Source organism: Acinonyx jubatus, chromosome B4 (genome assembly GCF_027475565.1).
Source record: "Acinonyx jubatus isolate Ajub_Pintada_27869175 chromosome B4, VMU_Ajub_asm_v1.0, whole genome shotgun sequence".
Classification (NCBI taxonomy): Eukaryota; Metazoa; Chordata; class Mammalia; order Carnivora; family Felidae; genus Acinonyx; species Acinonyx jubatus.
The window spans coordinates 83,325,950-83,347,715 of record NC_069387.1 but is presented as its reverse complement, the minus strand read 5'-3'; the positions used below and the strand labels follow the sequence as shown (position 1 = coordinate 83,347,715).

The following is a 21,766-nucleotide window of genomic DNA, read 5'->3' as shown; positions in this document are numbered from 1 at the left end:
GTGGCTAGTATACTGAAAAGTTCCATTTTTAATTTAATTTAAAATTAAATAGCTACACATGGCCGGTGGCTGTTGTCCAGGACAGTACAGGTCTAGATTCTTAAAGTTGCCCTATTCATACGTCATTAACTGTGACAGTGTAAAATGTGCCCAGACAAGATATTTGAGGTAAGTCCACCACAAAATACGGTGGGATCATGCCCAGTGACCAGATTACTGGACATTAATGAATCTTAAAATTGTGTTGACTTTTTAAGGACAGTGTTGTATTTTTGGCTCATATTGAGTTGTGGTCATCCAAGCTCCCCAGGTCTATTGTCATTTTCATGAGAATTTCTTTCACATAGGCCTTTTAAAAATGATTAATTAAAAATTCAAAACACTTACCCCAACTTAATTTCTCTAATTGCTTCTAGACCATCATTTTAGTACATTGAGAGTTGTGGCATCATGATTCATCTAATAGATGACGTATACGTTTAATTCTAGGACATTCGCATTTGATCATTCCTACCTCTGTCCATGCTCATACGAATGTTGAGAGCACAAGGGCCACAGACCCAATTGCAGCCACTGGCAGCTTCCCTGTTTCGTTGTTAATTTTGATTCCATTGTAGTTAAGTACATTAGCTTCAGGTGTATAATACAGTGATTCAGCAGTTCCACGTATTCCGCAGTTCTCATCAAGTTAACTGTACTCATAATTCCCGTGACCTATTTCACCCAACCCCCCACCCATCTCCCCTCTGGTGACCATCAATTTGTACTCTAAAGGGTCCTTGGTTTGTCTCTCTTTTTTCCCCTATTTGTTTTACTTCTTAAATACTACATATGAGTGAAATCATGAGGTATTTTTCTTTCTCTGATTGGCTTATATTGCTTAGCATTACACTCTCTAGCTCCATGCATGTCATTCATTGCAAATGGCAATATTTCATTCTTATTTATAGCGGGGTAATATTCCATTGTGTGTATATGTGTGTCAGCTCTTTTTATCCATTCATCTATCAATGGACCCTGAACTGCTTCCTTAATTTGGCTATTGTAAATACTACTGCAATAAACATAGGGGTGTTTTCATATTCTTTGGGTAAACGTTCAGTAGCACAATTAATTATTGGATTGTAGGGTAGTTCTATTTTTAACTTTTTAAGAACTTCCATACAGTTTTCCAGAGTAACTGCACCGGTTTGCATTCCCACCAAGAGTATAAGAGGGTTTCTTTTTCTCCACATCCTCGCCAACACTTTTCGTTTCTCATGTTTTTGCTTTTAGCCAGGTGTGAGGTGATATCTCCCTTGTGGTTTTGATTTGCATTTCCCTGATAATGAGTGATGTTGGGCATCTTTTCATGTGTGCTGGCCATCTGGATGTCTCCTTCAAGAAATGTCTGTTCATGCCTTCTGCCCATTTTTAATTGGATTATTTAGGTTTTAGGCGTTGAACTGTAGAAGTTGTTAATGTATTTTAGATACTAACCCTGTATAAGATATGTCATTCGCAAATATCTTCTCCCATTTGGTAGGTTGTCTTTTAGTTTTGTTGATTGTTTCCTTCCCTGTGTAGAAGGTTTTTACTTTGATGTAGATCCAATAAGTTTATTTTTGCTATTGCTTCCCATGCCTCAGAAGGCATTCACATTACATTTTGAACTTATTTTTTGTATGGTGTAAGAATGTGGTCCAGTTTCCTTGTTTTGCATGTAGCTGTCCAGTTTTCCCAACACCATTTGTTGAAGAGACTGTCTTTTCCCCATTGCATATACTTGTTAAAGATCAGTTGACCATATAATTGGGATTTTATTTCTGGGCTTTCTTTTCTTTGATCTTTGTGTGTTTTTTTGCAGCCAGTACTATATTGTTTTTATTACTACAGCTTTGTAGTATATTTTGAATTCTGGGCTTGTGATCCCCCAGTTTTGTTTTTCTAAGATTGCTTTGGCAGTTTGGGGTTCCATACAAATTTTAGGATTGTTTGTTCTAGTTCTATGAAACATGCTATTGGTGTTTTGATAGGTTTGTATTAAACCTATGGATTGCTTTCAGTAGTATAGATATTTTAACAATATTTGTTTTTCCAGTCCATGAGCATGGAATGTTTTTACATTTCTTTGAGTTGTTTCCAGTTGCTTTCATCAGTGTTCTATTGTTTTCAGAGTATAGCTCTTTCACCTCTTTGGTTAAGTTTATTCCTATTTTATTATTTTTGGTGCATTTGTAAATGGGATTGTTCTCTGAATTTCTCTTTCTGCTCCTTCATTATTAGTGTATAGAAATCCACCAGATTTAGGTACATTGATTTTGTATCTGGCAGCTTCCTTTAAAGGTTCATGTCAGTCTGTGAACAAAAGTTAAGGGATGTGAGCTCAATTGCCTGTATGATCATCATCACCACATTTTCTGTGTCTTATTCACAAGGACAGTTTGTTTATTTTTAAATTATTTAAGCAAACTCTAGACTGAACATGGGGCTCAAACTCATGACCCCAAGATCAAGAGTCACATGCTCTGCCGACCGAGCCAATCAGGTGCCGTGCCCCACAAGGACAGTTTAAATACTTGGTTAAATCAAGATATTTGGTGTCTGAGATGTTCTTAGTCCATTCGTCTGTGAACCATATTAGTAAATAAAATAACATTAATTTAGCCTGATGTTTTTGTACGGAATTAATTTTCTATATGAGAACTGTTTAATTTGAGGTTCAAAATAATGTGTTTTCTGCTTTGTAGCATCATCTTAAATGAAAATCCTTTATATAGGCTAACTTTTCATTAAAATATACAAATCTAAGTTGGATGATTTTTTTCCAGCAAAAAATTACAGTAGCTTTTTTGAGGGAAGGTTTTGTGATTTATTTTGGGGTTTTTAGAGAAAATCCATTTTTCTTCATTAGAGTTCTGTTGAAGACTTCCTATCAAGCATGGTGGACTAACTGAATTCATTTCACCCTGCACCTTAAAACTCCCTTAAAAGGGAAGTAAAGATCTAAAAAGAAAATGCACACAGGTAGGAACAAAGATAAAACAGGAAAGGAGACCGTCCACATGAGAGATGTCATAAAAATTTTGCACGCAAGTAGACAAATTGTAACTGACTTAGAGAAAATGGAGTGGAGTCCAAAAGCAGCAGACTTCTTTTCTGCAGAACCATTCTGAGTTCAGAAATTCAAAGACTATAAGGGTTCGGGTGCAGAGGAGGACTGAAAATGGGGGAAAGGCTAAAACTCTTTTATAAGAAGGAGTGAGACCTCCAGCTTCCTCCTCCAAACTCAAAGCCCGGTGATTGACATGGACAGAAGACCGGAAGTTACCCTCTGGAGAGTTGAAACCGTGAGTCTCTAGAATTTAGGAGGCAAGACCTACTGGGCAGAGAAGGAGTGGGGATTCAGGGCAGCATCAGGGCAATTAAATCTAATCTGAACACTGAGGAGGACACTGCCTCACCTCTGCTTATGTACCTGTTAGCCCTTCCAGAGGCTAGCAATCATGCTTAGACTTACCAGACTGGAGGTTGGAGGATCAGAGCAGTAAGACATGTAAGAGATCCCATCATGAAATAGGTCGCCAATCTGCCTGCCACCTGTGGCTGGGACTCACCAGGCAACAAGTCTGTTCCACACACAGCCCTCAGTAAGTTGTTTTTGTTGTTTTGTTTTGGTTTGGTTTTTTGTTTGTTTGTTTTGAGGGAGAGCAAGCAGAGAGAGAGAGGGAAGGAGAAAGAAAATCAGAAACAGACTGTGCACACTGTCAGCACGTAGCCCAGTGTGGGGCTCAATCTCACAGATCATGAGATCATGACCTGAACTGAAATCAAGAGTCCTTCGCTTAACCGATTGAGCCACTCGGGTGCCCCACCCTCAGTAAGCTTTTGAGTGTTTTTTGTTAAATATAAATGGATAGCCCAGTGGTTGCCAGACTTTTGTTTTTTGTTAAATATAAATGGATAGCCCAGTGGTTGCCAGACTTTTGTAGAAGTTTCTAATAATAAAATCAGTGTTTGACTGAAATAAATGGAAAAAGAGAGCCAGAGACAGTGGAAGGAAAAGGGAATCTCAAAACAACCTAATATGTGTGGAAAGAAAAGAGGTGTTACATCCACAAAATAAGTAAAGAATGGTAAATAATTAGTACATGACAATAAAGAATATTGGGACAATAAGGAAGAAGTCTTAGAAATTAAAAAGATAACAGACACTTTAAAAAGGCAATAGAAGTATTGGAAGAAAGCTGAAAACTCTCTCAAAAGGAAGAACCAAAAGACAAAGGATGGAAAATGGGAGAGGAAAAAATGAGAAAATAGGAATATCAGACCGAAATCTAAAACCTGTCTAATCAGAATTCCACAGAGACATTTGTGGACATAGAAGGGATGAAATTATCAGAGATACAAAAACATTTCCCAGAACTGAGAAACACACATTTCTAGGTTGAAAGGCCCTACTGAGTGCCAGCAATTGAAAAAAGACCTATGCTAGAGACATTACTGTGCAGTTTCCATATGCCAGGAGTAAAGAAGCTCTGAGAGGAGGGGAGAAAACACAGAACAGGTCACCTATAAGGGTTGACAGTGGCTCTTCTAGTGTGCTGCCAGCAGCATCAGCATCACCTGGGAACTTGGTAGAAATGCAGATTCTCAGGTCCCACCTAGACCTGCTGGAGGAGAAGCCATGCCCCCACCCCCACCCCCCAGTTCTGATGCCTGCCAAAGTTTGAGAAACCCTGGGATAGAGAATCAGAATGGCCTCCAGCTCCTCTGAGTACTTGCATGAGTGCTGTGGATATAGAGTAAAACAATGTCTTCAAAATCCCAAGGGAGAATGACTCCTAAATTCTGTGTACACCTAAACTATCAATCCTGTTAAGTCATCTCCAAACATGGGGGCTGAGGAAAGCACCTCTGTGCATGGTTTCTTGTAAAGCTGGTGGAGGATATGCCCCAGGAAAATGAACAAGTAAACCGAGGATGAAGACTGGGCAGCCAGGCAGTGAGATTCCCCCGCAGAGGAAGGAGGTGAAATCCCTCCAGAGCCAGGCTTCATTTTCTAATAATGGTTCTGTGAAGACTTTGTGGCAAATCTGATCTTCTGCAGAGTTCATCATCCAAATCCAGAATCACAGCCTCTTAGACATGGATGAAATCGGTCCATTCAATGTCCTCTTGATTAACAGGTGAGAAAATCAAGGTCCACAAAGTGTAGTAAATCAAAACAGAGCCAGGAAGAGAATCAAAATCTTGCTAGGGAACTGTGATTTCAATTACTGTGTCAAGGAGATCCTACTTTTAACATGTTGGTTAGCATATGGAATGGCAGTTTTACTTTTTTTGGCTGGTAGCTGTAATGGTCATAGTATTTTCTGATGTACATATGCGTCTTGAACCATAGTTGAGATAAATCCTTACCAGCCAATCTGAAGCTTGATCTAGAATTTCTAGGTGAAGCACTGGTCACTCTTGGTCTCAAACCCATTCATTTAATCCTGAGTTCTGGGGAACCAAAGATGAGTTAGCCTCTCTACTCACAAGTAAGTCCCAAGGTGAGGGGAAACTCAAACTCACAGCTGAACTCTAACAGTGGTCTGGCATATGAAACTCTCTTATGGAAAGCCTCTGCCTCACAAGAGAGGTAGAGAAAATTGTTAAATTTTAGAAATTAAATTTTTTTGTACGTAATTAAATTGTTTGAGATTCAGATAATTGTTCAGTAAGTATCTTTGACATTTAACATTAGCGGGTTCACCCTGAAATCTCTGTTTACATAAAGGACTAAATGGAATTCACACATCGGTCACCCAGGTCGCTCAGTTGGTTAAGCGTCTGTCTCTTGGTTTCAGGTCAGGTCATGGTCTCACGGTTTTTGAGTTCGAGCCCTGCATCGGGCTCTTTTCTTGCAGTGTGGAGCCTGCTTGGGATTCTCTCCCCCCACCCCCTCTCTGCCCCTCCCCCACTCACGCTGTCTCTGTCTCTCTCAAAATAAATAAACTTAAAAAAGATTCTTAAGTTGAATTCACACTTGGGGATCAAAACAGGTGGTTTCATATGTAGTGAAAATGGGTTTTTGACCCCTATTTCTTTTTTTCATTTTTAACATGTATTATAAATACATGTATTTATATTGGCAAATAACATGTATTATATTGGCACATGAAGAAGGCCCTGATTATTGTAGAACCTCTATATTAAAATATGGCCATCTTCATTCATGTTTTGATCCAAAAGACAATTATATTTTATGTTGACCTGGCTTTTAGCTGAAAGAACTCTTTGCTCCTTACAGTAGTTCATTTGCTGCTTAGTATCATTAGTTCTTAATCAAGAATCTTTCTCCTTGCAAAAGTTTCTTCAATTGGCTGTATTCTTTGATGCCACAGTACCAGTGGACCAGTCTGAACGTGTGTTCTTTTAATGAAACTTCTTAATTATCTTTTTAGAAAAAAAGATGAGCAGAGACAGTTTATTTTTATCTGCTTGGGAGAGGCTCTCTGCTTGCCAAGTCTCTCTGTTAAAAGAAGCCTAATATTATGGGGTGTTATTTCAGCCAAGGTAGTTTTCAAGGAAGCATTTTCTTGGGGAGAGAAGGTCATCATTGGAAGTGTAAGTGACCTTTAATATATTTGCAGAATGTAACGTTTTCTTTAACAACTTGTAATTCTTTCATAAATGGGTGCTAAACTGGTTGTTTGCAAATTATATATAGAAATCAGTATTTCCTTGGGGCCAGGCCGACCCCTACTGTATTGGTCCCCATCAATACAGTTAATACGCTTGTCCTGTGGTTGTATAGAAAGACCACAGATTCAGCAATTTGTTAGCTGCTGTCACTGAATTGGACATAAGTGATGTGGTTAGAGTAATGCATTCTAAGAAAAGGGGGCATTGCAACATATATGGTTCAGAGTGAACTTTACTGCTCACACCTTCTCTAAAAGGTAAATGCCACATGCATATAACGTTCTCTGAATAGCCAAGATTGCACGTCTTTACACATCACAGTTGAGAAACTTTAAGCTGCCTGTTACCTTGTGCAGTATGTAGGAGACAGTTGAAACTATTGACAGATATTTCTTATTCATCAAGACGCTACAGTTTAATTAGTTCAGGAATTCCAGTGTGAAAAAAAAAACTGATACTCTGGTTCCTCACAAAGAATATTCCACTCTCAGACTCTGGAAATAAACAGATACCATTTATATCCACTTAAGAGTCCATGAAATTCTTTTTAGACTCTTACACTTTGTGGAGATAGTAGTGAGTCAGAAGGTAAATCATCCTACCAAGTGATCATGTCACTAGCCTCAAAAGTTATATTTTACTGTTAATAATTTAGTCTGGGTTTACATTCAGTGCAGGTGTTGAGAGTATCGGAACAAATTGGGACATTCTTATAGATGGGAATAACACATTTGTCCATTTTCGAGTGGTTACAGACATTAAAATGCCAGTACAGGGCTGTTCTGCTCAGTAGCATCTCAGACCTGAGCGAGACACAATCCTAGTCTGTGTCCCATGCTTTTACAAGGCCTTCCATGTCAGCGGCACAACACACGAGTGGTAGTGGCGAGTGGTGCTGAATTGGGTTCCAGTGTCCAGAGGCTGCAGAACTGGAAACCTGAGCCTGTATGTCAGGGGAGGAGAAAAGCACAGCCTGTGTCCTGGGGAACCAGATGAAGAATGGTGCTTCACCCCCAAAGTTGATCGCTAGGCAAAGGTCATTGTTATCCCGACACACCGCCATTGGTCCTCTGCACCCGCTGGTGCTCCTGCACCTGGTCTTACCTGCCCTCACCAGTGTTTCTACCCACCACTGCCAGAGCAGCTTTTCTAGAATGCGCACCTGATACTGCCACCCCACGTTCGAAGTCCTCTGCCCTCCTCCCCCAGCTGATTGAGACAAAGGTCCAGTGCCTACAGTGGTTTACAGGGTCCCACTTGGCCTGCACTCCTCTTCTCCCAGCTACCTCACTCTTGGATTCATCTCTCCCCAGTCTTGACCGAGGAACTCCCTACTCCAGCCATCAAGGCTTTCTTTCTTTCATTTCTTCCAAGGGAAGCCCTGCCTTACTCATACTTGGTTCTGCTTGGAGCGCTAGCCCCGTCTCCTTGCTCTGGGAAGTTCTGCTGACCATTGCCCCCCCCCCCCACCTTTTACTCCTAAAAAGTAAAAAGCTGGTCGTTCTTCTCCCACTGCAGTCTTATCACAGCAGTTATCACTCTGGTGACTGGTTTCATCTGCCTGCGTCTTTGCCCCACCAGAACGTAAGCTCTGTGAGGTCAGGGACCATATCCATCTTGTTCCTTGTTAGATCTTCAGCACTCACAGAGCAAATATCCCATAAGCAAATGGTAAGCTTTATTTCTCTCGGCATTCTAAAGGTATTGGGTAAAGTGGGCCGGAAGTGGGAAATTAGCAACAAAGTGAAACCAGAATGGTTGGTCCTGAGAAGCCAAGGCTATACCTGGGACTCCTGTTTTTCCTGTGGCTTCTTGGAAGCCTCAGGGAACCATCAGCATTCCAACAGCCCAAGCCCCCAGATCTGTGTGTGTCCACAAGGGACTAATTATACTTGACCTCAGCAGTGATTTGACCATGGAACACCTTGTACTGTCAACAGACACAGATGACCAAAATGTTCACGGTCCTTTTTAGGTGGATTTGCACAAGGTTAAAATGCCTTCTAGTACTTACACGACATACATGTTGTCTATTTTGAACAATGCAGAGATGGCATTTCCACATCAAGTCGTGGAAAAAAGGCATTCACACTGTTTTGTTTTCGTTAAAGCATTGCACATATCCTGCCAAAAATATTAACTGCAGTGCTTTCAGTGTGTTCATCAATTTTGGCATTTATCCATATTTGGAGAAAAATTAAAGCTGGAGTTGAATTGAATCTTTGTCTTTTAGAAGCGGCTATTTGTGACCAACTCTATTAGAATTATGTTTATTTTGAGGGTTTTAGGTGATTAGAAAGGTTTTTCAATCTAGTTTTTAATGGAGCTGTCTCCTTTTTTAAAAACTCTTGCATGATATAAAGCAAGTTTGTTTTGTTTAAACTGGTACATATCAGGTGGTTATTTGTCAGTTAGTCTGAGAGCTAATACGAAACTGGTATTTGGATTTAATTCAGTTCCATTAGAACAGAGTTAAAATTCTGTGATACAGGGACTATTATCCTGGCAGTTGTAAGGGATTTTTGTGCGAGGAAGCAGGGCTGACAAAGAGGGCACTGTGCACACTCCGTCTGTAACTGAGCACTTTCACACTGCAATTTAGGAAGTGTGCAGTTCAGGAAATTGCTGGCTTTGGCTGGAGCATACTTTAACTGCAAGGAAAATTTTATTCGTCACTCAAGTAATTGGCAGTTTTAATACCTTGTTCATAATTACTTAATAAACAAACGAACATATAAACCAAAGATTGTATGGCCTGTTATCTAACCTGTAGCCTTATTTGACCAACGTGATAGACACCTGTAGGCCTCCCTCTCCTTCCCACAAAAAACCAGGTTGTTCCGTTTATTGCAAAAATCTATAGCTGAGCGTTTTCTTTGTGTTGTTAAACGTTAAGTGTAGCTGTACCAGCGTCAGACAGCCTGGGGGCCGAAACCAGATGCAGAGTTTGATGGGAGGTAGCGACTAGGGACAGGGAGGGGGGTGGAGACAGAGGGGCATTTCAGGGTTACTCTACTGTTTGTGGGAGGACATCCTGGTAATGCAAACATTTGGGTTATGTGTTTAAGAGAACATTTTTGTCCCCTAAAGTGTGGTTTTGTTTAACCCACACACCCTGACCCTAAGGCCCTGTGGCTTTTCTCTTGGACTAAATCCATCTCCGGGACCTAGAAATTGACTAATTGTCTCTGTTGCATTACCCTATACCTCACAACTAGATCAAGGAGTTTAAACACTGGCAAATCCAGATGTGGGAAATGGTCAAAATCAGAGGTCATGGCTGACTTGACTCTAAACAAAGTCTGTAAGACTTTATGGGAGTCTAAGGGGCTTGATATTTGTTACTTGTAAATAGGACTGTTAATCCTTTATTTTTTTTTAACCTTACTATTATCTCAGACAAATTCAGTTCTTAAGATACACATCACCTATGCCTGTTACCTTGTATAGGATTATTTCAAAACATAGATTCCCAGATGACTTGGATCAAGACATGAATCCCTGTAGTCCTTAAAAGTAACATATGGAGGGTTTTAACAGTATTTTGACAAGTTTTGTTAGTTTGTTTATTTTTATTTTTATTTATTTTTAAATTTTCTTACTGTTTATTCTTGAGAGAGAGAGAAAGAGAGAGACAGAACGTGAGTGGGGGAGGGGCAGAGAGAGAGGGAGACACAGAATCCCAAGCTGGCTCCAGGCTCCGAGCTGTCAGCACAGAGCCCAGTGCAGGCTCAAACTCACTAACCGTGAGATCATGACCTGAGCCGAAGTCGGACTCCCAGCCGACTGAGCCACCCAGGCGCCCCTAGTTTGTCGTTTAAATAGAAAGCATCCAACCTGTTTTCTCCCCTTATTGTCCTTTCTGGCAGGGAAATCAGCACCCGACATTGGCGCCTATTCAGAGTGTCGGTCTTCTAGAAGCTCTGGCGTATGGCAAATACGTGCAAACCCCTGGGTTATCTTCCTGGGGTACAAGCAAGACTGGGGAGACCCTGTTTCCAGGGCATCCTTATTGTTGGCATGGTGATGGCTCTGTGAGCCGGTGTTGATTCCCACATTAGTTTGAAACCAGAAGTTAAACATGTCTGCAAGAGTGGGAAGTAGTGGCCCTTTCTGGACATGCATCTCCATGTAAGAATTGAACTGCCAAAATAAATCTGACACTGTGTTTTATGAAATAAGCCTTGCTTTGGGACCAATATGGCTTTGTTAGGTTAAAAGCTCTAGTTTCTTAATTTTGCAGTTATCTATAATATATTCTACACTAGAGAAATGCTATTAGGATTAAATGGCACGACATATGAAAAATGCTTAGCCTTGGCTTGACATGTGAGACGTTCTCAACATTATTAGATTTCATATACAATCCAAGACATGGGTAGAGACCTATCCCTACTTTCGCTACAGTTTGGCAGAGAAGATCAGCAGTGTAAAAGTGCAATGTCAGAACACAGTGTAGGATCTTGTGAAAATACATACGAGGTGCTCCTAACTCAGGGACCTTCTGAGATGGTGAGAGGCCTGTGAGTTATAATAATGCAAAAGAGCTGAATAAACTGAAAGCACTATAGAAATAAGTTATTGGTAGAAAGATACACATATGAGCTGTATTTCCTAAGTTTTCTCATTAAATGAGACTTAACCGTAGACTATGTATAAAAACGTCAGCATGTGACATTCACAGAGTTCTGCCCAGAGCCTTCAGATTGTTTCCCTGTTCCTTGGATTGTAAAGAGACTTTTTTTGCAGGTGGACTCTGTTTTCATCCTGGCCTTCCTAGCTTCCTACCTTGACATGTTGTTTTCCCCCGCCAAATGATGGTTTAAGAAGTCCACACTTCCTGATCTAATATGACAAATAAGATGGCTCGCACATCAGTTTGATTCCTGTTCTCTAGCAAGATTGTCATTTAATGCTGACTTTCCCCTTGAAAGCTGTTGTGTTAATGACCTTTTAAGAGATTGACTTGGCCTCTTTTTTTGTTTTGTTTTTCATTTGTGATCTATGTAGGGCGCACCAGTGGAACTTTCAGTGATGAAATATTCTGTATGTGCACTGACCCATTTGACAGCCACCAAGCACATGTGGCTGTCGAGGACCTGAAATGTGGCTACTGTGACTAAGGAACTGAGTTTTAACATTTAAATTTAATTTAAAGTGCTACATATGGCTACCTACCATATTGGTCATCATGGTCAGGTGTTTAAGGCTGTTAATGTCAAACTTTATTAATCTAGTTCTCTAGGAATTCTTTAGACTGGTGTGCTTTTTATGTAATACTTCTATAATATTCAAAGCCCTGGAGCACATCCACTGCTTTTGAAGACTGTATAGGAATACATTGAAACTTGCTGTCTCTTAAAGAAAAAGAGAGCTCTCCAGCGTGGCTTTAAAAAATAACCCCAACCTGATGATTATTTTAAGGTTATTGGTACCTATAGTGTGGGTACTCTCCAGGAGAAGAATTAGAAATAGATTAGGAATCAAGAAAAAGAATAGGGAACTAACACACCGGTACCTAGAATGCCAACTCGGTGCTAGTCATTTTACATAACATATAATAAAATGGTAAGGAAGAAGGACTGGTAATAAAATAACATAAAGAAAAATCAGTTTAAGTGCATAGCACCTAGGTAACCACAACTGGTAAACACATTCAGATTTACATAGGAATGTTTTTCATACATTCTAATATTATGATTTACTGTTTAAGGCAAAATTGAAGTGACTTAAGAGTTGCTGTTTAACTTTTAAAAGTACAGTTTAGAGCAATCAATTTTCCATAATTCTGAAGAACAAATTAGGAATGGCCTTTCAGATTGCTGTACTATTAACCTTGTCATCTGTGTTATCCTTAAATTCCAGAGCTGGAAACAGGATTGTTGAAGTATTACCTGAACATCTGAAACAGTTTCAATCCCTCGAAACTTTGGACCTGAGCAGCAATAATATTTCAGAGCTTAAAATCCCCCTTCCACCCCTACAACTCAAATATCTGTAAGTCAGTTCTTTAACAAAAATACTCACCTATGATGAAAATATCATTGTAATAATAACAAAAAATCAACTTTAGGATATAATAAAATCTGCCTTTTTTTTAAATTGCTGGTGTATCAGCCATTTAACTTTTATTGATGTGTAATGTGCTATAAGCCCAAATAACCACAATCTTTATTTTGTTGTTGTACTTTTGGATTACAAAAAATTTAGACATCCGGGGCACCTGGGTGGCTCAGTCGGTTGGGTGTCTGACTTCAGCTCAGGTCATGCTCTCACAGCTCATGAGTTCGAGCCCCGCAGCAGGGTCTGTGCTGACAGCTCAGAGCCTGGAGTCTACTTTGGATTCTGTCTCCCGCTCTCTCTGCCCCTCCCCCACTCGTGTGCCCCCATGCTCGCTCGCTCTCATAGAAATAAACATTTAAAAAAAATGTAAACAAAAAAAATTAGACCTCCTTTGAGTGTTAGAAAAAATAGGTGGAGTTAAAAGTGCTCCTTTGAAAAAATTAAACCACTGCTTGTTTCATTAGTAAGTGAATTTTATAAAAATTGGATAAGCATCTCTAACAAACTTGTATAACCTTCAGATATTCCAGTCACTCTTTCCTGAGCAGTACGTGTGAACCCTAGTTTAGCGTTGGTCCACAAGGACCTGAATACTTAATTTTTAAAGTGTCCATTGTTACAGATGATAGTTAGGTTCTCTGGACATTATAACACAGAGAATGTTTGTGCTTTAACTTTCCAAAGAACCGGAAAGAGCAGCTCATCTTCAAACTTTTAACAGGTATATCAACAGCAACCGGGTCACTTCGATGGAACCTGGGTATTTTGACAGCTTGGCCAACACGCTCCTGGTGTTGAAGCTGAACAGGAACCGAATCCCGGCTATCCCCCCCAAGATGTTTAAACTGTCCCAACTACAACACCTGTAAGTAAAATGTTCTCTTAGATATTGTTTCCTCAGCTCCTCTTAACCCTTGGCATCTGTTGCCCAAAATCCACAACATGGCCAAAGGAGTTTAGAAGCAAGCATGTGGCTGTCTTTCCATCGAGAGCTGGAGTGGTAGAATTTCTGAATTGGAAAGAGCCTTCACAGTCACCTAGTGCAGACTCCTGCCTGACAGGGCAGGTTAGATTGTTACTGAAGGAATGCACAGTGTAATCATTGAACAATCTCCACACAAAGGCGTCATTGTGGCACAGAAGACATCGTGGGTGACTCTCAACAGCTGTGGTTTATGAGAATAATACCGACAACTCCAGGAGGCTCTGATAGCTTAAGTGGCTGCAGAGAACTGTCTCGTTAATAGCAGTGGAATGATCTGTGAACAGGCTCCTGCAACACAGTGGTTTTCAACCTTGGCTGCACATTATAGACACTGGGGAGCTTTTAAAAATCCCAATGTCCAGGCCACACCCTAGACCAATTATATTAGAACCTCTGGGGGTAAGATCCAGGCTTCGGTAATTTTTAAAACTCTCCGGGTGATTCCAGTGTGCAACCAAGGTTGAAAAGGACTGCCTTAAAGAGAAAGCATTAAACATAAAAAGAATCGTCAAAGAGAGTAACCAACCAACTTTTGTAAGCAAGCTAAGCTTGACGGCCCTGCCCCCGAAATAGACCTCATGCTTTAACATTATATTCGGTATTCTCACTCTGGATAGAGACAAATATACTGAGTAGATGACCATTTAGAAATTAAAGTGTAGTCTAGTTTCAGTATTTCATTCTAAAAATACATCACACGTTTCAGAAGGAAATGCCCTCACTTGCTAATAAATCAAACTTCTTCTCAGTAAAAATGTTTAGTAATTTAAAACATTCCATGTAATTTAACACCGGCTGGTTTAACTATATTATAGTAATGTTGCATTTTATTACTAACTCCAGAATTTGTCATATAAGCTAACCGTTTAACTGTTATATCCAATGCAGTGAACTGAACCGAAACAAGATTAGAAATGTAGATGGGCTCACATTCCAAGGGCTTGGTGCTCTGAAGTCTCTGAAAATGCAAAGAAATGGAGTAACAAAACTTATGGATGGAGCTTTTTGGGGGCTGAGCAACATGGAAATCTTGTAAGTATGGCTTATCCTACAGTTCCTGCTTAGGTAGTACGACCATGGACCACGCAGTGAACATGCAGTAACTTTATTTGAAATCCTATGTTACAGTCTCCTCATTTAATACCCAGTTTTGTTTCAGGTAATGTGACTGAAATTTAAAAGCACATGGTACTTTTGGCTGATGCCTTTATATCACAAAAGCTAAACATCTTGTAACAATAGGAATATGTAATAGGTTGTAATCATATGTCTCCTTTGAAAAGACTAGATAATGAACTTTTGATCCTGCTTTTGATTCTTATTGTAAATGTAGGCAGCTGGACCATAACAACCTAACAGAGATTACCAAAGGCTGGCTTTACGGCTTGCTGATGCTGCAGGAACTTCATCTCAGCCAAAATGCCATCAACAGGATCAGCCCTGATGCCTGGGAGTTCTGCCAGAAACTCAGTGAGCTGTGAGTTGCCTTTTATTCTCCCCAGGTTTGAGAGCAGGGATCATGCCAGAGCATGAGCTTCTTACCACTGATCTGTGAAATTTTCATAACAAAGTTTCCAAGGTGACAGCTTTTTTCACATGCAACCTAGTCATATTTTTGTTGTGATAAGTTGAAGCCAACTCTGCTATTTGACTTCTGGGGCACATGGGCTAAATCAGTGACGGTTATTTTCAAATAAAGAGAATTTTTTTAATTACTAGGATTAGAAACAATGTTTACCTGAGTATTATTAAGAAGGCAGAGTGTCAAAATAAGAATTATTGTGGTTACATATATCACCTGTTGTTTAGAAAACAAATCGTTGTGTTGAATTGGAAAATAAAAGCTGTTGTTTGTTTTTTGTTTTTACAGGGACCTAACTTTCAATCACTTATCAAGGTTGGATGATTCAAGCTTCCTGGGCCTAAGCTTACTAAATACACTGCACATTGGGAATAACAAAGTCAGCTACATTGCTGATTGTGCCTTCCGGGGGCTTTCCAGTTTAAAGACTTTGTGAGTTACACATTTTGCTCTCCGTACATGAACCTAATTGGTTCCTAAATGTGCCCACTTTTCTCCAAGCAGATTTCCTTTGTTGTGAAGGAAATATCTACAGCCTCAGAAGTAGTGTCTTAATCTTTCCCAGATCAGTTTGATTAAAATAGGTCCATTTCATCCATGTGTTTCTTAGAAGGATTAAAAAGGACAATGATCAGATTGGTTTGGTGATTACACTTAGCCTTCTCAAGATCTCCAGGAAGTTGGTAACTGCTCAAAGGGGAAACGATTGTAAATCCACTGATTTTTCTTTATAAAAATGCAGATTAGAAATTACCCAGAGCGAAAAGATCTACAAAGGGCAGCAAAGGAAGATGCCTGTTTATCATACAAGTTATATCCAGATTTAATCCATCTCCTAAGAGAAGAGAAAATTTTGGATTAATTGACCTTTGAAATATCTCTGAAATGTTCATTTTAATGTTGTGCAGTGGGTTTTTGGTTTTTGCACTGTCAGAAATTTTTGCTCCATTCACTATTTAAAGCATGACATAATTGAAAGACATGCTGTGTGCTTTGGCCAACTCCTGCTAATGTGGTTGGAGCTGTGGTTTTAAAGTTTAATGTATTTTTCAGACTGTTCAGGTCTTTCAGAATTGAGTCATCTTGATAGAGGAATTAATAGGACAGGTTCAACTGTCTTGATTTTTGGGCAGCAATACTTAAAATGTTGTTGAGGGAGGAGGGCAGGGAGAGAGAAAATTTTGTATTGTTTTGAAAGGGGTAGAGATGATGTGAGGGATCATGAAGAATTTGTTACAAATTATATGCCACCTGGGCGGTGATCTTAGCTTTTTGAGCATATCTCTAAGGGGAGTGTTTGTATCTTGTGTTAAATATCTGGTACCGGTTTCAGTAACGTTTCTTTCAATAATTAGGGATCTGAAGAACAATGAAATTTCCTGGACTATTGAAGACATGAATGGTGCTTTCTCTGGGCTTGACAAACTGAGGCGGCTGTGAGTGGGATTTGCTTCATGTTTGTCTCACTCTCTGACCTACACGTTCACTGAAGGTCCAGTCTACAGGTTCACATTTGGAAGAGTTTAGAACTAGAGGCTTTATATCTGGTTGTTTCCCTTGGACATTTTCCCAAATGAGTATTGTTACACAAGATGGGTATTAATTAGCTTTTCTTCCTTGGGATGGTGGTTTTGTTCAACACTTTGGTGAGTTGTAACTTATTTTAATATCTAGATAAGAGTGTTAAATTGTTTTGAGTGCTTAGGCTCTTGGGATTATCATTGTATAAAAATTAATATGCTTACTAAGTCCGCCATTTTGAACCTTTCAGAGTTGTATTCTGCTCACAGGAGTTTTTAAGTGGAGTGACCCAGTGTCCACTGATAGTACTGCAGTAGGTTCCAAGCAGTAGAGGAGGAAAACCTGCTTCTATTTAGCCTTAAAGTGGCCTTGTAGATGGCCAGATTCTGGGTTTTAAGTTTTTGGGTTGAGTTTCATATAGCCCTAAGCTTCTGTGGATGATGAAAGTGTCCATGGGGAGGAAGGGTAAAGAGAAGATCTCCACTATATCTTCTTTACTGATTATAGTTTTTGAGACCATTTACTTGGAAGAAAGTTTCTACCTCTTCCTAAAAAGACTTTCAAAATCACTGCTTTAATTTAACTGCCAGAGTAACTTACTGAATACCTACTTTTGCTGAGTTCTCTGCTGAATGCTTTGAGACCCTGCTGAACTGTATTACTGAAATAGATGGCATGGATAACATTTTTACAGGATACATTATTTAATTGAAGAAAATAGAATTATTCACAAATGATTTTAAAAGCAATTCTTTTCATGAGAATTCCATCCCCAAATGGCTTTAACTGTTCCAATGTAATTTTTTTTTCCCAGAATACTCCAGGGGAACCGGATTCGATCTATTACCAAAAAAGCCTTTACTGGTTTGGACGCATTAGAACATCTGTGAGTGACTGGAATTTAGTTACCCTAAAGGAATCTGAGATGGTTATCTACTTATGTGTCATGAAAGATAAAGTAGAATGTAATTTTGTTGGCATCCTTTCTGTACCATAAAGTATATTTATACATCTGCTTACCCTGTACCTATTTGTCTACCTATCTATATCTTCATGGCAGTATATAGGTATATATTTTCCTTTGCATTTGAGGACATTGCTGCACATTATTGGGTTTTCTTTTAGTTATTTTTCTCAAGCGGTGACATATTTAGTTTTCAAAAACCTACCATTTATTATATATACATGTCAGGCATTATGCCAGGTATTTATATACAGTCTCATTTAATCCTCATGAGAAAACTATTCAGGGGCACCTGGGTGGCCCAGTTGGTTGAGTGTCTGACTCTTGATTTTGGCTCAGGTGATCCCTGGGTCATGGGATCGAGCCCCACATGGGGCTCAGCGCTGAGCGTGGAGCCTGCTTTGACATTCTGTCTCTGCCTCTGCCCCTCTCCCTTGCTTGCACTCCGTCTCTAAAAAAGGAAAAACTATTCAATAGCTATTACTACCTTTATTTTGAAGTGAAGAAATGGAAGTCCAGAGTGTCCATTGATTCCATCGAACAGTTAAGATGGTGACTTGAATTTTAAAGATACAAAGACCACTCCCCGCGGTCGTCAGGCATGACATTAGGAGACTAGTAGCACTACTGGGAGGCTTTTAGTAGTTTGTTGTTGTGGTTAATTGTAAAGCAGACAGTCCATTTTCCACCTTTGTTCTTTCTCTTTTTCCATTTTGCTACCAGTCCATCGGCTAGCAATTGACAGAAGTAGGACTCAAACCAGGGCTGCCTCTGCCGTAGGCGTCCCTGTGCCGAGCAGCTCTCACCTCCACGAGCTCTGCACCACCCCCTCTTAGCAACTCCTGGCACACAGTTTTGAAATGACATTCAGGGACTCCGATATTTCCAGCCACTAGGAAGGCAAGCTAGCCAACCTTGGTAGGAGTCGAAACCTGCATGAGCTTGAACCAACCAGCTTCTTACAACTGGATCTGTGTTTTATACTTGTCCAGCAAAAGTACAAAGTGATACTAAATGTCTCCACTCTGTTAGGGAATGTTTGTAGCCAAAAGTTTTAATAACTATTAACTTCGACAAAAGATGTTCTGATTTACAATACACATTTGGTTGTACCTGTGTTTGCACTACGTATCAAGAGGGAAGATTTCACCATTATCCACGACCACCTTGTTGTCTTCTGACTCACTTGTTAGTTTGAGGGAGGTTTGGATGGCTAGCCACACCGACAGAAACAGTTCGGGCTGGAGGAGGGTGATTCTGCATTGCAGAATTTGGAAGGGCGGGCCAGTGTTGCTGGACTTCTTGAAACAAATTGCTTTCAGAGGGAAACTAGCCAAAAGGGTTTGTCATCTGACCCATTCCATTTCTGGGAAAGTGGAATTAGTGGATCAGTGGAGTATTGACCTCGGCTTTAGCTTTCTAAACCTTCTTGACTCTCCCAGCCTCTTTCTCTGCCCATGTTTGGTACCTTCACTCTGTCCTCTCTTGCCCCTCATCTTATTCAAAATCCTTTTTGTACACTCTGACCTGTAAAGAAAACCAGAGTAGTAATCATTGTGGAGAGTGCTTTAATTCAAACTGCTTGTGGGTACTAGTTACAAATAAAGTCAGCCTAGAATATTCTCTGGTTTTACTAATGCGCTTCCCAGAGTGTGTTACGGCAAGTACATCTCGTCTGAACACCGTACTGTCTTTAGCAGTGACATACATGTGTGTTGCAGAATGGGCTATTAAGAGCATAGGTTTTGAAATTGAAACTAATGGAGTTTGCATCTTAGCTGTGCCTGTCATGCTGAACAAGTTAGTAAAACCATCTTCTTTTGGGTTGCTGTGAGGAGTAAATGTTAAGTCATTTAACCCAGTGCATGTCATAGAAAGGATTTGATGCATGATGGGTTTTTTAAAAAGGATAACTATGAAGAATTTTAGTTGTGTATTTAAAAGTTACTCTCAGTAACTTCTGAAGTTCTAACTTCTCAAGTTACTAACTTGAATAATGAGAAACAATAAAGTATCACAGCAGAACAAGCCATATAACTATTTAAAAAAATACAGCAGAACAGCTTAGGCCCTTAGGAGTCACATAACCTGTACATAATGATATAAAGCAAATCTCTTTTACTATAACAGAACCTACCTCTGATACAAATAGATATTCTTTGATCTAAGTTTCTTGTGTTCTTCTGGAGTTGCATGGTTTATATATTTTAGCGCATGGAGTAGTTCGGTGAATGGGGTGAGGAGTGTGGGCCCAGCCTTTCCCTGAGGCATGCAGTGACCATAATTCGCTCTAATGTATTTTGTTTTCAGAGATTTGAGTGACAACGCAATCATGTCGTTACAAGGCAATGCATTTTCACAGATGAAGAAACTTCAGCAATTGTAAGCTTTTCTTTTTCCTTCCAAGGGTTTCAAATAAAACATGGTGGGGGGAGCTCTTACGAGGTATGTCATCCTAGATCACGTGTCTATGAAAAGTGTCTAGCATGTCCTTAGCATTACTTAATTTTTATACCAGAAAGCAAAGGGAATTGGTTATTTGTTCCTTTGCTCGAAAAGAGGAGTATCTTTTTGTTTCTGTTAGGAATTTGCAATTTACATTTTTGGGACCTAATGCAGGGCAATGAATATCCCAGTAACAGGTCTTCAGTAGTGAGAGATTTTTGATATATCATCAGTCCCTCTCCCTTAGCAGGTCGATAAGAACAAACAATATGGTGCTAATACATTTCTTACATTTTAAGGTGGACTAGAGAATATTTATTTCATAGGGTGTATTTGGTTTCCACATTCATTGCTTTGTTAATATTTACTTGAGTTAGTTTACTTGTAGAATCTGCATTTCATATAAAACAAATTGAACATAATTACTCTCCTCAGGCATTTAAATACATCAAGCCTTTTGTGCGATTGCCAGCTAAAATGGCTCCCACAGTGGGTGGCAGAAAACAACTTTCAGAGCTTTGTAAATGCCAGTTGTGCCCATCCTCAGCTGCTAAAAGGAAGAAGTATTTTCGCTGTTAGCCCAGATGGCTTTGTGTGTGGTGAGTGTACCTGTTGCCTCTGCATTCCTTCTTTTTCCCTCCAGCTAATGGTTTTGAATAAGCTGATGTTCCCTGTCTCTTTTTTTTAATGTTTATTTATTTTGAGAAAGAGTGCAAGTGGGGGAGGGGCAGAGAGAAAGAGGGAGACACTGAATCTGAAGCAGACTCTAGGCTCTCAGCTGTCAGCACAGAGCCCAACGCAGGGCTCAAACTCATGAACTGTGAGATCATGACCTGAGCTGAAGTCAGATGCTTAACAGACTGGGCCATCCCTAATGGCGCCCCCTAAGCTTCTGTTCTCTTAATGAAGCTTCCGTGTCTGCTGAGGTAGATGTAAATGGATCTATCGTGATGATTTTAATGTTACAGATGAGAGTTTTCCAAAATGTCATTGTTTTGACATCAGGGTGGTTTGATGGAAAGAGTAGGACATTGGATCTTGGGAGAATTGAAGGACAGGGGCAGCCCTCCTGCTTCCCTAAATCTCAATCTCTGTGTCCGTGAAATAGGAACTCTGTGGACTTCCCTTCCCAACCGTGGGGTTGTTGAGAGGCTGAACTAACCCCTGTGTAAATGCTGTGTATTAAGAGTAGAAAGAGAAAAATTATCTGCTTATGATTGATGGGCCGTTAACAGTTTTGCTCCCGGTGGGTAAAGCACTATAAGGAGTAGAAAGTTTGAATTTATTATAAATAAATGTAAGGTCCATTGTCATAGCATCTAAGAATCTCAGTGTCAGAAATCTCACACCTCACATTGCTAGTCAGCAGATTGGATCAAAACCCAGGTTCTCATCTCCCTGGTGCAGGCTTCTGTCTACCACACCACACTGCTGTTTACTATTCACCACCATGGAGACCTTTGTAAAAATAAATGTGCACATAGAACACGAAATCGACTTGTGCTTAAATTTTAGCGTGTGTGTTAAGATATTACAG

At 39.9% G+C, this 21,766-nt stretch overlaps 1 protein-coding gene across 4 annotated transcripts in view; it reads left to right on the top strand.

Annotated features, from left to right (window-relative positions):
* Positions 1–21,766, top strand: part of LRIG3 (leucine rich repeats and immunoglobulin like domains 3) — a 51,735-nt gene that overhangs the window by 17,235 nt on the left and 12,734 nt on the right. For 3 of the 4 annotated variants that reach the window (XM_015073260.3, XM_015073258.3, XM_053226438.1), the window contains exons 4-12: positions 12,535–12,666; positions 13,454–13,597; positions 14,606–14,749; positions 15,051–15,194; positions 15,588–15,731; positions 16,655–16,735; positions 17,635–17,706; positions 20,095–20,166; positions 20,665–20,828. In XM_015073260.3, coding sequence (XP_014928746.2) covers positions 12,535–12,666; positions 13,454–13,597; positions 14,606–14,749; positions 15,051–15,194; positions 15,588–15,731; positions 16,655–16,735; positions 17,635–17,706; positions 20,095–20,166; positions 20,665–20,828 — 1,097 coding nt within the window. Of the gene's footprint in view, positions 1–3,876; positions 5,169–12,534; positions 12,667–13,453; positions 13,598–14,605; positions 14,750–15,050; positions 15,195–15,587; positions 15,732–16,654; positions 16,736–17,634; positions 17,707–20,094; positions 20,167–20,664; positions 20,829–21,766 lie in introns of those variants that run through there. The other variant, XM_015073259.3, reaches the window with a different exon arrangement.